Source organism: Anguilla anguilla, chromosome 16 (genome assembly GCF_013347855.1).
Source record: "Anguilla anguilla isolate fAngAng1 chromosome 16, fAngAng1.pri, whole genome shotgun sequence".
NCBI classification, from domain to species: Eukaryota; Metazoa; Chordata; class Actinopteri; order Anguilliformes; family Anguillidae; genus Anguilla; species Anguilla anguilla.
Window position 1 is genome coordinate 36,367,647 of NC_049216.1, and position 16,766 is coordinate 36,384,412.

The window sequence follows — 16,766 nt, forward strand, 5'->3', positions numbered from 1 at the left end:
ACCGCGGCGTTACTGCGCCGTTACCGTGGCGTTACTGCGCCGTTACCGCGGCTGGCTCCTGTGATAATCCCGGACAGATCTAGTGACCGCTCAGCGCGAGTTCTGCGCTCTGGAATGGAAACCAGGATGCAGCGACAGCGCCCTCAGGGGCTGCGTGGGGGGGGATTTCATTTGTGAGAGCCGTCAGAACCCAGATTACCCACCTGCCCCCCCCACCCTCCCCTGTTAATCTGAAAAGCCAAGCTCACCCAAAAGCCAGCGCAAAAATGGCGGCACACCGAAATGTTGGAGAGAGATGGATGGATAGAAAATTTTAGATTTTAAAGAACTGAAGTTAATTTGTTAATTTGTTTTCACAAATGAGAGCTTGAGATCCTCATTAATGAAGGTACCTGCCTGGGCTCCATTACCTGAACATCCTCTCAGGAGTGTGGAATACTGGGACCTCAGACTCCCTGCAGTTGTGCTTCCCGGCATGGCTAACTAAACGCTTTCCCTGGATATGCGCCCCCCCCCCCCCCCCCCACATCCCAGCGGGGGGGAAGCAAGTGGGTACCCACCAGACCAAACTGCCCCCCCCCCCACTGCTGCCGGATAATTGGGCCAGGAATAACACGCAGAGTGGGGGGTGGGGGAGGCAGGTCTTTCACCGCAGCTGAGGCTCCCTAATGCAGCCTATAAAAAGCCTGCAGTCTGCGCATCGTGTCCTGGTGCAGCTGGATACTGACCCAAGTAACCCGGTTACACCCCCCCCTACACTGACTCTGCTCACCGAGACCCCCCCCCCCCCCCCCCACACTGACTCTGCTCACAGAGACCCCCCCCCCCCAGGAGTCTGCACTGCTAACGGCCACAGCAGGAGAAATGTGTGTTCCCAACACATGCTGCACGTCAGCTGGCATCGTGCACACACACCAGGCGGCCGGCACAGACAGGAGCAGATCTCTTTAGACACTGAAAGGCCCCTGCTGGCTGAACCACAGCGGATTGGAGAGGGTCCCTGTCTCTCTGCTGTCTCTCCGCTGTCTCTCCGCTGTCTCACTGCTGTCTCTCCGCTATCTCACTGCTGTCTCTCTGCTGTCTCTCCGCTGTCTCTCCGCTGTCTCACTGCTGTCTCTCCGCTATCTCACTGCTGTCTCACTGCTATCTCACTGCTGTCTCTCCGCTGTCTCTCTGCTGTCCCTCTGCTGTCTCTCTGCTGTCTCACTGCTGTCTCTTTGCTGTCTCTCTGCTGTCTCCGCTGTCTCTCCGCTGTCTCACTGCTGTCTCTCCGCTATCTCACTGCTGTCTCTCTGCTGTCTCTCCGCTGTCTCACTGCTGTCTCTCCGCTATCTCACTGCTGTCTCACTGCTATCTCACTGCTGTCTCTCCGCTGTCTCTCTGCTGTCTCTCTGCTGTCTCTCCGCTGTCTCTCCGCTGTCTCTCTGCTGTCTCTCCGCTGTCTCACTGCTGTCTCTCTGCTGTCTCACTGCTGTCTCCCTGCCCAGAGACCACAGTGGCCAGCACCCGCTAGAGTCTCAGCCTATCACACAGTCTCAGCAGAGTCTCAGCCTATCACACAGAGTCTCAGCAGAGTCTCAGCCTATCACAGAGTCTCAGCAGAGTCTCAGCCTATCACACAGAGTCTCAGCAGAGTCTCAGCCTATCACACAGAGTCTCAGCAGAGTCTCAGCCTATCACAGAGTCTCAGCAGAGTCTCAGCCTATCACACATAGTCTCAGCAGAGTCTCAGCCTATCACACAGTCTCAGCAGAGTCTCAGCCTATCACACATAGTCTCAGCAGAGTCTCAGCCTATCACACAGTCTCAGCAGAGTCTCAGCCTATCACACAGAGGAAGCGGAGTGGTTATTGTAGCGGTGTGGTGGGGGCTGTCTGTACTCTGGCGGCTTGGCGTGCTGCAGCCGTGGTAACGGCAGGTGCGCTCCACTTGTGACTGGGGCACGGACCCGTGGAGCTGTGCTTCCGTCTCGTTACCCCGTTTCAAAGCCCCCCCCCCCCCCCCCCAGCGTCACACGCTGTCCCCCGTCCCCATCTGCAGCTTATTATGATTTTACCTTCTGTTTTTACCCCCCCCAGGCCCGTGCTTTCGCGGTTCAGATGATCCTGTTACACAGTTCGATGGAGGCCAGGGTTAGAGAGGGAGGCGGAGCCTGCACCCTGCCGATCGGTCACAGATGGGACCCCCAGCCAAACCTAAATTTACGCTCAGGGCTTTCCCAGATCAGGGCTTTCCCAAACCAGCGGCTGCATTATTCACCCACTTATGATTTTGTTCTTTAATTTATTTTTCCGTGAGTTTGAATCTTTTTCGGAAGGGACCCTGAGGAGAGGGTAACACTCTCAGACTTCACATCCAGACTTTATTAGATCCAAACCGGGGAAGACCGAGGAACCAAAGCCTCACTTACGGCTGCTTACTGGGTCCAACTGGACAGCATGTATGGTGTGTGTGTGCGTGTGTGTGTGTATGTGTGTGTGTGTGTGTATGTGTTTTTGTGTGTGTGTATCTGTGTGTGTGTGTGTGTGTGTGTGTGTGTGTGTGTGTCTGTGTGTGTGAGCGCACGTGTGTGCATATGTATGTGTGAGTCTGTGTGTGCGTGTGTGTGTGTTTATATATGTGTGTGTGCGCACATGCATGTAGAGATTGTTTCTTCCCTCACACCCCTCTGCGCACACACATGAAGAGCCTGCCCCCCTCACTCCACTGGATGGGGGGTGCAGTATATTTTTAGCTGGCCCCCCTGCTTTAATCACGGGGGGGGGCGGGGGTTGTGACCCTTTAGGAGCTCCCTGGTGTGCCCCCAGAGGAGGGGTCAGTTCAATCTATCTGACCTGATGTGGAAGGCTGTGGCATAGAGCACCGAGCTGTGTCTTATTCCCTGATGGGGAGAGCGAGGTTCCCCTCCCCCCTCCTAATAAGGATCTGCAGTGAGAGGCACGGGGGGAAGGGGGGGTGGTGTTTATGTCTCTCTTATGAAATTCAGTGGAGTTTTCCCGTGTCTCTTTCTACCCCCCAGGTCCACATTTTTTAAAAGTGAAGAATTTTTCAGACCCCCCTCCCCACGCCCCCACCCAATTAACAGCTGCAGGCTTTTTTTTTTAGGAGGGAGCAAGTGCACCATCAGCTAGTGGGTCGGCTGGGGGGAGCACACGGAGCGAGAACACGAGATTACCCGGGGGCTGCCCGGGGGGGTGCAGTGGAGCCTGCCAGCCAGCAGGTGGCAGCATCGAGCGCGGGAGAAAGGGCTGCGGCTGAGAAGCCTTTCATTTGGCCGCTGGGGAGAGGAGAAGGGGAGGGACTGTAGTGCCCTGTCAGATGACTGAATGATACAGCAGCAGCTTCCTGAGAAAGCACAATTAAACCGGCCCTCCCCCTGTAACTGCTGTTTACCGAGAGTCTAATAGCTGGTTTGGAAGATTTCGCTGTCTTACCAGACAGCAGCACTATGGATGTGTGTCCTGCGGTAGTTCAGAGCAGTGTGCAGTATGCAGTGTGCTCTGATTGCAGTGTGCAGTATGCAGTGTGCTCTGATTGTAGTGTGCAGTGGCTAACCTGGCTGTGCACCTGTGTTATGTGTGTGTGACTAACCTGGCTGTGCACCTGTGTTATGTGTGTGTGACTAACCTGGCTGTGCACCTGTGTTATGTGTGTGTGACTAAACCTGACTGTGCACCTGTGTTATGTGTGTGTGTGGCTAACCTGGCTGTGCACCTGTGTTGTGTGTGTGTGGCTAACCTGGCTGTGCACCTGTGTTATGTGAGTGTGGCTATCCAGGCTGTGCACCTGTGTTATGTGTGTGTGACTAACCTGTTGTGCACCTGTGTTATGTGAGTGTGACTATCCAGGCTGTGTACATACATACATACACCATTAAATATCAAGTAACCAGCAGGTCCCTTTCATCCTCTCTTTTTCATCCCTCGTTCCACATGAAGGTGTAGAAGAGGTGTATTTTTGATGCGTGCCATCTGTGCCGCGTCTGTAGCTGTCGCCATGGCGAAGCGCGTCTCTCTCCCCAATTAGATCATTAAGCGCTAACCGCGCGCCGACGGGCTGGAGGAACGGCCCTCCCCCCGCCTGGCCCTCCCTCCGCCCGGCCCGGCCCGTTAATTAGCCCACTGCCATCATCAGGGGATTAATCCGCCTGCCTGGAACACCATCACACACGCGTGTGTCACAGGAACACCATCACACACACAGTTACACACGCGTGTGTCACAGGAACACCGGCTGTATCGCACACACAGTTACACACACGCGTGTGTCACAGGAACACCATCACACACACAGTTACACACGCGTGTGTCACAGGAACACCGGCTGTATCACACACACATTTACACACGCGTGTGTCACAGGAACAGCAGCTGTATCGCACACGCAGTTGCACACGCGTGTCACAGGAACAGCGGCTGTTCCTCTGGCTTCTACACACGCTGGGTGTGTTTTATGAGTGTGTGCAGCGTGGCCATATTGGTCTGATTTCCATGGCAACGGCCTGCTCTGGTCACACACCTGCTCTGGTCCATGACATAATGTTTATGTGTAATAGAATGACCATGGATGTCTGCACTGTTTTCTTTGATTGGATTTATGCAGTAATGATTTTAAGAATGGTCAGGTTGCTGTTGGCCCTAATGTAGATTTCTGAGCTTGTGTTCTCACTGTAAGCAGCTCTAGATAGGAGCGTGTGGCAGTGATGTAATGATTACAGGTGTGTATCTGATAAGAGTGTGTGGCAGTGATGTAATGATTACAGGTGTGTATCTGATAAGAGTGTGTGGCAGTGATGTAATGATTACCGGTGTGTATCTGATAAGAGTGTGTGGCAGTGATGTAATGATTACAGGTGTGTATCTGATAAGAGTGTGTGGCAGTGATATAATGATTGTAGGTGTGTATCTGACACAGCAGGGGCAGTGCTAATGATTGGATCATGAGCTCATTACTGATCCACATTTTCACCATCACAATAAGATTTTTCTCTCCGAATGTTTCTCTCCCTGCTTCTCTCTCCATCGTTCTCTCCCTGTTTCTCTCCTTCTCTTTCTCGCTCTTCCCCCTGTTTGTTTTTCCCTCTCCCCCCTCCCCGTTCATCGATCAGTGAGTGAGAGAAAAGGGCACCTAATTAAACCTGATTTACTGAGACTGACAGAAGCACATCATTCGTTTTCACTCCAGCACATCGAGCTGCTGCCCCCCCCCCCCCCCAGCTCTCGCTCTCGCTCTCTCTCTCTCTCTCTCGCTTCCTCTTCATCTTCCTTCCACATTTCTTTAGAAAATAATCTTTTGCAAGAGAGGGGAATGGTGTATCTATAGATTTGCTCTCACTACAGTCATTTTTCACATTTTGATCGCCAAATAGATTTTGGAAAGTGATTTCACATATAAAGGAGAATAATAATGAGTTGTAATAATAATATAATAATATTGTAATTATTATTGTTGTTATTTTATTTTACTTGGAATGCCGTACTATCCAGGCCCGTCTTACTGAAACATCCTTTCTTAATTCAGTGTACTTGGACACACCTGCTGACTGATCTATTTCAGGTGACAGATCTGCTGACTGATCTCTCAGGTGACAGATCTGCTGACTGATCTCTCTCAGGTGACAGACCTGCTGACTGATCTCTCTCAGGTGACCGACCTGCTGACTGATCTCTCTCAGGTGACAGACCTGCTGACTGATCTCTCTCAGGTGACCGACCTGCTGACTGATCTCTCTCAGGTGACCGACCTGATGACTGATCTCTCTCAGGTGACCGACCTGATGACTGATCTCTCAGGTGACAGACCTGCTGACTGATCTCTCAGGTGACAGACCTGCTGACTGATGTCTCTCAGGTGACAGACCTGCTGACTGATCTCTCAGGTGACAGACCTGCTGACTGATGTTTCTCAGGTGACAGACCTGCTGACTGATGTCTCTCAGGTGACAGACCTCAGTGAGCCTCGCCAAGCTTCAGCTTATGTCCTCTTTCAAGTCTACTGGTGAAATCAGCAGTGGAAACTCCTCTTGATCTGTTTCGCGAGGTTGAGAGCAACCTGCATTGTGGTTGCCTGGGGATTTAGCCTAATCGCACGGGAGAAAAAAAAGACAGGTCTAAGCGAAAGGGGTGTTCCTTCTGTTTTATCTTTAATCAGCACCTGCGAGTCACTGGGAACATTCTAGAATAACTTGAAGTGTACATCGCGTGACATCAGCCTTAAATAAACAGCAAACAGCCCATTACCTTCATGTGTGAAATATGCATGTAGTCATCGCCGGGGGCAACAAGTGGCTGCTAGGTGTCGAGGAGTTGGAACTAAAGGGGGGGGGGGCACAATTTGAAAGCACACTGTACTTTACTGAACTGTTGCATAACATTATGCTGTGTGTATGCGTCTGGGCGGTTTGCACATGCTGCACATGCAGAGGAAACCACTGCCCCCGTTTCCATAAGCCTCCTCTCTCACTCTCTCTCCCTCTCTCTTTCTCTCTCAGATGGAGGAGGGTAGTCGTGGTGTGCGTCTGGGCACACTCATCGCCCTCATGGTGGAAGAGGGCGAGGACTGGAAACGGGTAGAGATCCCGCCCCCCGAGGTGGCTCCGCCCAGCCCCGCTGGCCCCACCCCACAGGCTATAGCTCCGCCCCCTGCCCCGGCCCCCGCCCCAGCCGCTCAGGCCGCCCCCAGCGCAGCCCATCCCGGGGAAGAGTGAGTGACCGTCCCGCACCCCCCTGCCCCCCCCCCTCCCCCCCGCCCGGGACCCCCATCTCACAAAGTGCTGAGCTGCGTCCTGGCAGCGCTGGACGTGTTTACACCCTAAACACCGCCCCGCCACCGGGGGGAGCTCAGCTGCACTTCAAAGCCGCACACATTTGATTTGCAAACAGCGCTGTGCTGAGGCTCAGCGTGCGCTAGTTCTCTAAGGGCCAAAAGGGTGGTCCTCTTTTCTTTTTGGTTTGTTACCATCCTTGTGGAATATTAATGAGACTGAATCAAACAAGCACACCTTGTTTCTAAAGTATTGTTCTTTTGTTCAGGTAAGCCCAGGTCCTGATGTGTAATAGAAGAAAGGTGTCGGATGTTTTTTGAAGAATGGAAGTTGTAATCGTTGCATTTGAATTACCCACAATGAACCAGGATCAGGGTCGATTCTACTTCAGTGCAGAAAATTAATTGCAAGTAAATTAACTCTCTGAGAACTCACCCGTTGTACATTATTGGAGTAGTTTAAATTGCGCAGTGGATTTGAGCTGATAGCCTGAAGAGAGATGGACTCATCCCCATCCCTGCAGTGCATGGTTGGGTGTTGGGTGTAGGGTGCAGTGTGCACGGTGTAGGGTGCAGGGTGCAGAGCAAGGGTGTAGGATGCAAGGTGTAGGGTGAAGGAGGTAGGGTGTAGGGTGAAGGATGTAGGTTGTATGGTGCAGGGTGAAGGGTGCACAGTGTAGGGTGCATGGTGTAGGGGGTAGGGCACGGGTGAAGGGTGTAGCGTGCACGGTGCAGAGCGCGGGTGAAGGATGTAGGGTGTAGGGTCCAGGATGTAGGGTGTATGGTGCAGGGTGAAGGGTGCAGGGTGCAAGAGGGAGGGCGCGGGGTGTAGGGTGCAGGGTGCGAGTGTAGGGTGCAGGGTGTAGGGTGCAGGTGTAAGGTGCAGGGTGCAGGCTGTAGGGTGCAGGGTGTAGGGTGCAGGGCGTGGGTGCAGGGTGTAGGGTGCAGGGCGTGGGTGCAGGGTGTAGGGTGCAGGGTGCAGGTGCAGGGTGCAGGCTGTAGGGTGCAGGGTGTAGGGTGCAGGGCGTGGGTGCAGGGTGTAGGGCGTGGGTGCAGGGTGTAGGGTGCAGGGTGCGAGTGTAGGGTGCAGGGTGTAGGGTGCAGGGCGCGAGTGTAGGGTGCAGGGTGTAGGGTGCAGGGTGCAGGGCGCGAGTGTAGGGTGCAGGGTGCAGGGCGCGAGTGTAGGGTGCAGGCTGCAGGGTGTTGGGTGCAGGGTGCAGGGCGCAGGTGTAGGGTGCAGGGCGCAAGTGCAGGGCGAGAGTGTAGGGTGCAGGGTGTAGGGTGCAGGGCGCGAGTATAGGGTGTAGGGTGCAGGGCGCGAGTGTAGGGTGTAGGGTGCAGGGCGCGAGTGTAGGGTGCAGGGTGCAGGGTGCAGGGCGCGAGTGTAGGCTGCAGGGTGCAGGGTGCAGGGCGCGGGTGTAGGGCGTGGGGTGCAGGGTGCAGGGTGCAGGGTGCAGGGTGCAGGGTGCAGGGTGCAGGGTGCAGGGTGCAGAGCGAGTGCGTGCCCGTTTCTGGTGACTAGTTCCTGTACACATTAAGCTGGGAGTTGACCTGCTGGCGTTCCGGGTCGCCGCAGACAGGTGTACGGTTTGCGGGCGGTATAGAATGTGCTCACTGCTGGAACACACACCACGAACCGTGACGGGGTCAGGACCGCAGACTGGGGGGGGGGGGGGCAGTCACCATGGAAATGTGTTCATGTGGTGGGGGGGGGGCGGGGGGGGCAGGCTATGTCAGGCAGGATTGAGCCCCCCCCCCCCCCCCCCCCCCCCATGAGCGGTGACTCACACCAGTAAACCCAGTGACAGACTGCTGTGAAAATGTCTGTTCAGGGGGTAGACACTATGTGGAGGGGGGTCTCAGCTAGGAGCAAGCAAGCAAGGAGCAGGAGGCTGCTGATTGGCTGACGGTTTGTGTGCTGTGTCTCTCTGTCCAATCACAGGCTAAGACTGAGCCCGGCTGCCCGCCACATCCTGGACACGCTCGGGCTGGACCCACAGCTGGCCACGCCCACTGGCCCCCGAGGCCTCGTCACTAAGGAGTGAGTGAGGGGACACTCCCGGCGGGGGGGGGCGTTGGTTAACAGGAGTAGGGCCCCCCGATAGGGTATGGTGGGGGGCTTGTCTACCTGGTTCAGATTAAAGAGTCAGATTTATGGTAATAAGAGCAGGAACAGTATTAGTGATGGTGTTAGTAATAAGGAGCTCTGTAGAGACGGAGAGTGGAGTGTCTGAGGGGTGCAGGGGTGAGCCGTCTCAGAGGCCGGGAGGTCTGCCGGGAGGAGGGCCGGGAGGAGGGCGTGGCAGCGAGCGCGGGTCGGGTCCGTCCTGCATCCGTCCCAAAGGACAGAAACCCTGTCGTCTGAGCGCGCTCACACCTCGGAGCAGGCGAGAACCGCGGCACATCACCTCTAATGGCCGCCCGCAGTCGCACGGCCTTCTGGGAACCGCGGCTGATGATGAATCCCTCCACTGGGGCCGCCGTCGGCACGGCAACATCACACCAAGGAGACTGCTGGGGAATCTCATTAGGGGTCTCTGTCTCCAAGGCAACCCAGTCTCCAGGATCCGCCGTGCCCATGGAAACGGACTGTGCGTGTCTGTGTGTTTGTATGTGCTGGAGAGAGGAGGAAGTGAGTGACAGTGGTTCCTCTTTAGAGTTAAAGGATGTGAGATGTCAGACCCAGAACGAGGCTGGCGCTCTGTGGCGCTCGGTGAAGTTCGGAGGTAGCCCAGCACACAGGAAACATGGCTGTGCGGAAACGCCGGCCTTCTTACTGAGCCAATCAGACGCCGATCCTCAGCGCGCCGCTGACTCAGTGGCTGAGCCGGGCAGAGCCATCGCTGTGGTTTCTACAGAGGAACCTTGTGAAGAGTCATTGCGTTAGAGGAAGGGTCAGTGCGCTCCTCTTCCTCATTTCAGCGCGTTGGGGGGGGTCAGCACAGTCACCCCCATGCTGGAGCAGTGTGCAGGGAGGCGTGGGGGGGGGCTGTGCTCTTCAGTCCTCTGATGAGCTCATGCACACTAACCCCACAGCATGGTGCTCAGTGTTAATTCATATGGATCCAAATGGGATCGAATGTACCGTGTGTTCAGTGATTTAACACTGAACATCATGCAGGCATTGCACTTCCCTAAAACCTCTTCCCTCCGCACCCCAAAAGGCAACTGAGGAGCTTTTAAAAGTGCTCTCTGTTTCTCTCTCTCTCTCTCTTTCCCCCTCTCCCTCCCTCCATCACTGCTTCGCGCTCTTTGTTTCCCCCCCCCCCTCCCCGCCTCAGATACCATTCAGACTTGGGCAGGCTCCTCCCCTTTCCTCCTGTTGTTGGTGAAGGAGCTAAAAACGATCTGAACAGAATGTACGTTACAGGAGAATGACCTCATCGCCCGTTATATAAGCGGGGGAGGGGGCGGGGGGAGAGGGGCTACAGGTGAGCGAGCAGAGTGGGGGGGGGGCTATAGGGGCAGGGACACGCCCGTGGCTTTTCTCTTCTCTTCCAGCTGAATTCCACGCCCCGGCCCTCTTACCACCCACCGGGTTTCACCCATTTTTTCGTTGACGATAGCGAGCGGGGGGGCGGTCGATGGTGCCGGTTTATGATGTTTGCGTCTGAGAACGTAAAGAAGCGCGTGATGAATCCCCCGGTAGTGCTAACGACACGCTCCGCTCTGCTGCGTCTGCAAACGCAGACTTTCACCCCTGCAGGTGCGTCTCAGAAACGCCGAGGACGAAACCAGGCTAACAGCGGCACACCGAGTGCAGCGCATTGTTTAGGGATGGACTTTCCGACCCACAGTGCACAGCGGTGCGTGGAAGTCGTGTGTAAAGGCAGGTGCCCATTGAGGACGGCAGGAGGGCAGTAAGCCAATCAGACGGCGGTACTGTGGAGACCCCACCCAGGCCTGGTGCGTGGGCCGGCTGAGGAGAGCAGGGGGCTAAGACACGGGGGCACCGTCTTCCCCAGATACTGGAAGTGGGGGGGCGGGGGGCGGGGCTGTGGGGGGCGGGGCTGTGATCAGAGCACACTGTGTTTGTCCTTGACAAACAGGATTGCGAAATGACACTCGAGCCTCCGGACTGCTTATTTTCCTCCACTGCCTGAGGCAGGGCCTTCACATGCTCAGCACACGTTTCACACGCGTGTGCGCATACTTTTGCGTGATTGTGCATGCGTGTGTGTGTGGGTGTATACATACTTTTGTGTGTAACTGTGCACGTGTGAGAGACTGTAAAGAGAAGCCAATACAGTGTGTGTGGTGGGTGTGCATATGTATTAGTGTGTGTGTGTATTTTTGTGTGTGATTGTGAATGTGTGTGCTTATGTACTTTTGTGTGTGATCGTGTATGTGTGCGTGTTTTTTTTTTTTGTGTGATTGTGTGTGATTGTGTATGTGTGTGCATATGTATTTTTAGTGTGTGATTGTGAATGTGTGCGCGTATGTATTTTTAGTGTGCGATTGTGAATGTGTGGGCGTATGTACTTTTGTGTGTGATTGTGTATGTGTGTGTGTGTATTTTTGTGTTTGTGTGTGCGTATGTATTTTTAGTGTGTGATTGTGAATGTGTGCGCGTATGTATTTTTAGTGTGCGATTGTGAATGTGTGGGCGTATGTACTTTTGTGTGTGATTGTGAATGTGTGCGCATATGTATTTTTAGTGTGTGATTGTGAATGTGTGCGCGTATGTATTTTTAGTGTGCGATTGTGAATGTGTGGGCATATGTACTTTTGTGTGTGATTGTGAATGTGTGCGCATATGTATTTTTAGTGTGTGTGTACTTTAAAGACGTCAGGCCTTTAATGTACAGTGTTGTTCAGTAATTGCACATAATGAACTCTGTAAGAACACTCAGATATTGTTACTTTTGAAAGATGGATGGATGGATTTTTCCAGAGGGGGACACTTTGACCTTCCCTGTCTGCTCTTTGTGTTGGGTATTGGTAGCTCTGTTGTGCATGTTGCTGTTGCAGGCTTGTGTTTGTGCAAGTGGTGCTGGTTTGTAGCGTTAGTTCTGAATTTATGCATGTGTGATGGTACCTGCATTTGTATTTTTGTGTTATTTCTGAGTGTTGGTGCCGTGCTTATGACTGGGATTCTTATTCTATGCCAACACTTTTTCTTTTAATAGCTAAGTCTTTATATAACTTTCTGATATTTTGTTTTGCATTGTTTGGCATCACACATTAACCCAAGCTAACTTCATTTCCAGGTTTCATTTTATATTGTATGGAGTATGGATGGTTTTTATTTGATAAAGAAACGGCTGTTGATTCAAGTGAGTTTTAATGAGTGTAGCAGTTATATCAATTTGTGTTTGTTCATACACGTGTGGGTGTATGTGTGTGTGAGTGTGTGTGTGTGCTCGTGCATGCACGTGTGTGTGTGTGTGTGTGCTTGTGTGTGTGTGTAGGTGTGTGTGTGCTTGTACATGCACGCGTGTGTGTGCTTGTGCGTGTACGTGTAGGTGTATGTGTGTGTGTGTTCATGGACATGTGCTTGTGCATGCAGGTGTAGGTACGTGTGTGTTTGTGTAGGTGTGTGTTTGTGCATACACACGTGTGTGTGTGCTTGTGCGTGCACGTGTAGGTGTGTGTGTGTGTGTGTATGTGCTGGTGCATGTACGTGCAGGTGTGTGTGTGTGTGTGTGTGTGTGTGTGTGTGTGCAGTAATAAGTGCCTGTGGTGTGTGCTGGTGCCTGAGTGCCTATCCAACACACATCTCTGCAGCCAGTGCCCACGTCTTATTTCTACAGTTGTGTCTGATAGTGCCTGATGCACTGACCAGTGCCCACGTCTTATTTCTACAGTTGTGTCTGATAGTGCCTGATGCACTGACCAGTGTCCAAGCCTCTGTGTCTCTGAGCCCCATGCAGCAGGTGGCTGTTCGGCTGTGTGCATTATTCCGTGAGATTTTCTTTTTTCTTTTAAACATTCAAAACAAGTAGTAGACTGGGGGGCAGGGCGAGGAGGGTGGAGGGGCAGGATTCAGACAGCAGGTTTGATTTATTTTGGGGGGGGTAGGGGGTAGCTTTTTCCTTTTTGTTTTTTTTTTGTTTGAAGTACAATCGGGGAGTTGAGTGAGCTCACATGTTGAGTCTTGCAGCTGCCTACCCCTTTGTCAGGTGTGAATAGCGGAGGGTAAAATCTGATTCGATCGCGCCCCAAGACTCGAGAAAGAGGAAAAAAAGGGGAGGGAAAAAAGGAGGGAAAGTGCATGGGTACAGGTCTGCCCTGGGGCTCATGTATGTTTGCAGACCTGGAGTACGACTCTGTCAGTTAGACCCTAAAACCCCCCAATAAACGAGCTGCCATAACAACCAGCTAACAGGCAAATGAGCTTACTCCTGTGGCACACAGGACGCATTGGAGCCTGCCGTTTTGGTGTTTGAGCCTGCCGTTTTGGTGTTTCAGTCTGCCGGTTTGGTGTTTGAGTCTGCCGGTTTGGTGTTTGAGTCTGCCGGTTTGGTGTTTGAGTCTGCCGGTTTGGTGTTTGACTCTTACGGTTTGGTGTTTCAGTCTGCCGTTTTGGTGTTTGAGTCTGCCGGTTTGGTGTTTGACTCTGCCGGTTTGGTGTTTGACTCTTACGGTTTGGTGTTTCAGTCTGCCGTTTTGGTGTATTGCAGGGTTTTCAGAAACGGCCCCCTTTACCCCTGTATCCAGGCAATCTTTGTGCCGGGTCTGTGAGCCAAGGGGGGGCGGGGGGGGGGGGGTTTATTTCGGTTTAGTATTCCAGTCACCTCCTCTCAGACATCCAGAATCTCCTCTGGTATGGCTGTCAATGGGGAGAGTTATAAAAGAGAGAGAGCAGTGTGAGAGAGAGAGAGAGAGAGAGAGAGAGAGAGAAAAGTGTTAGATTAGAGAGAAAAGAGTGTTGAATTAGAGAGAGAAGCGTGTTGGATTACAGAGAAGGGTGTTGGATTAGAGAGAAAAGAGTGTTGGAATGCAGAGAAGAGTGTTGGATTAGAGAGAAAAGAGTGTTGGAATATAGAGAAGCGTGTTGAATTAGAGAGAGAAGAGCGTTGGAATATAGAGAAGCGTGTTGGATTAGAGAGAGAAGAGCGTTGGATTACAGAGAAAAGAGTGTTGGAATATAGAGAAGCGTGTTGGATTAGAGAGAAAAGAGCGTTGGAATATAGAGAAGCGTGTTGGATTAGAGAGAAAAGAGTGTTGGATTAGATAAGAGAAGCGTGTTGGAATATAGAGAAGAGTGTTGGATTAGAGAGAAAAGAGTGTTGGAATATAGAGAAGCGTGTTGGATTAGAGAGAAAAGAGTGTTGGAATATAGAGAAGAGTGTTGTATTAGATAGAGAAGCGTGTTGGATTAGAGAGAGAAGAGTGTTGGATTAGAGAGAAAAGAGTGTTGGATTAGAGAGAAAAGAGTGTTGGATTAGATAAGAGAAGCGTGTTGGATTAGAGAGAAAAGAGTGTTGGAATATAGAGAAGCGTGTTGGATTAGAGAGAAAAGAGTGTTGGAATATAGAGAAGCGTGTTGGATTAGAGAGAGAAGAGTGTTGGAATATAGAGAAGCGTGTTGGATTAGAGAGAAAAGAGTGTTGGAATATAGAGAAGCGTGTTGGATTAGAGAGAGAAGAGTGTTGGAATATAGAGAAGCGTGTTGGATTAGAGAGAAAAGAGTGTTGGAATATAGAGAAGCGTGTTGGATTAGAGAGAAAAGAGTGTTGGATTAGATAAGAGAAGCGTGTTGGATTAGAGAGAAAAGAGTGTTGGAATATAGAGAAGCGTGTTGGATTAGAGAGAAAAGAGTGTTGGAATATAGAGAAGCGTGTTGGATTAGAGAGAAAAGAGTGTTGGATTAGATAAGAGAAGCGTGTTGGATTAGAGAGAAAAGAGTGTTGGAATATAGAGAAGCGTGTTGGATTAGAGAGAGAACAGTGTTGGAATAGCAGATGTCTGCAGTCTCTCTAACAGCACGTATCTGTTCTGTTAACGGCAGCTGTACCTGCTCTTCCGTGTGTTCCAGATAAAAGAACACACGTGTACTGTGAACGGTTTGCCATGTTACCCCCATTCACGGCTGGAATGGGGAAGCAAAACATCCACTTTCTAATTTCCTCATTTATGGATCTGTTTATTTAGTCAGACAGACCATGTGTTTTAAGCTTTAGGTGCAGACAGGTCGTGTCTTACACGCTCACATCCTCGAGAATTTCTACCTGTGTTTCCCCGTCTTTCTCACGTATGGCACAAAGACTTTTTTTTTTTTTTTTACTTTTCTCCTTGGTCTCCTTTCTTCTATTCAGACGGTCCTCCCACACAAAGGTGGGCCAGCCCGGAGCTGCCATCATCTACATGTACCTGCCTGCTGCTAATCCGGACAAACCGCCCCAGCACCCACCTCTCTGTAATTATTAAATCGCTCTTAATTAGTCCTGTGGGGCCCCCGTGTGAGGAGAGAAGAGCGATTGGGGGGGGGGGGGTCTAGCCTAAGCGAGCGCAGATGCCTGTAAACATGCAGGGAACAATGGAAGGGGAAAAGAGAACAGGTCTGAGGAAGAAGGATGGAGGCGAGGTCTTTGTGTGTGACAGGACTGGGTGGAGAGCGATGTAGGACAGACAAAGAGCTGCTGTTTACTGCACACAGGGGCCCCTGGGGGGGGGGGGGAGGGAGGGAGGGGGAGGGAGGGGGAGAGAGAGAGCACACCTGAGTGCTGTCCACCACCATATTAAACCAGGACAGCCCCTCTTTCTAAAGCTAAGGTGGTGGGCGGGAGAACGAAGGAGCACATCTTAACCCTTTGAAGAGCACGTTCTTTGGAATGTTTTTCAGTGTTCTGGAACTCCGCTGCTGTCAGTCAGCAGTAGTGATTGTGACATCAGCATTAGAATGCTCAGGCCCAATCCTCTTACTCCTCAGACTCGTCCTGCCCACCACCCACCGTAGCAAACAGAAAGGGGACACGGCTTAGTTCCCCCACCTCCATCTTTTGCTGGGACAGCGGGCTACGTCCTGTCCGAAAACTTTCCTTCCTGATCGGAGCATGCACAGGTGAAGGCAAGATGGCAGAAAGCTCACTCACTCGCCCTGTCCTCCCGCTCTGCAGCACGCTGTTAAACAGTGTCTGTCCGGAGCATGAGCCCAATACGGTCCGTCCCCATGGGGTTTGAGTGGAGCCTCTGAATCAGTCATTATGGGTGCTGCTCAGTCACTGCCCGCCACCCCCCACCCTCCACCCCCCGCGGTCAGTGCGCGGGACGCTCCCTAACGGAGCGCTCCGTCCCAGTGCGGTTAGCGGCGTTCCCCGCAGTGGAAAATTCCCAGGAGAGGGAGCGGCTTTCTGGAGGAGATTCCAGCGCCTGCCTGGCACTCGGTCTGAATGACCCGCCCGTCTCTCTGACGCGCTCAACGCATCTCAGGGACACATCCCTGCTGCCAAAACAGGAGAATATAACCAGCAACAGCTGTGCCCTGACTCAGGAACTGGAGTTAATAAGACATTTAAACAGACACGCACTATGAAGGGAACGAGACTTTCACATCACATCTCCCAGACTGGGGCAAATGAATGCCTCTGCCCCTCCTCTCCTCTCCTCTCCCCTCTCTCTCTCCTCTCTCTCCCTCTCTCTCTCTCTCTCTCCTCTCTCTCCCTCTCCCTCTCTCTCTCTCTCTCTCCTCTCTCTCCCTCTCCCTCTCTCTCCCTCTCCCCTCTCTCTCTCCTCTCTCTCCCTCTCCCTCTCTCTCTCTCTGTTTCTCTGCCCCAGTCCATGCCTATCTCCCAGCCTCCTGCTCTTTCTGGAGGGGATACGTTGTGGGAAAGGTGCCCGGCTGTGATATACAGGACGTGATAACTGCTGTCGGGACAGGTGGAACAGTGTAAACATGTCCCATTTCAGGGCCTGGCAGGGGTGGGGAGGTGTGTGTGATGTCAAAACGGCCAGCGTTACATTACAGCTGATAAAAGCGCACGACTGTCAACATGGAGAACTGCAGTCATGTTCTCCTACCGCACACGACTGTCACGGCACGCTAACATGAAGAACTGCAT

The 16,766-nt window shown here is 52.5% G+C and overlaps 1 protein-coding gene across 2 annotated transcripts in view; it reads left to right on the forward strand.

Moving 5' to 3' along the window:
- The window catches only part of pdhx (pyruvate dehydrogenase complex component X), a 60,677-nt gene that overhangs the window by 13,198 nt on the left and 30,713 nt on the right, over positions 1-16,766 (forward strand). For both annotated transcript variants that reach the window (XM_035396018.1, XM_035396017.1), the window contains exons 4-5: positions 6,491-6,702; positions 8,705-8,803. In XM_035396018.1, coding sequence (XP_035251909.1) covers positions 6,491-6,702; positions 8,705-8,803 — 311 coding nt within the window. The remainder of the gene's footprint in view (positions 1-6,490; positions 6,703-8,704; positions 8,804-16,766) is intronic.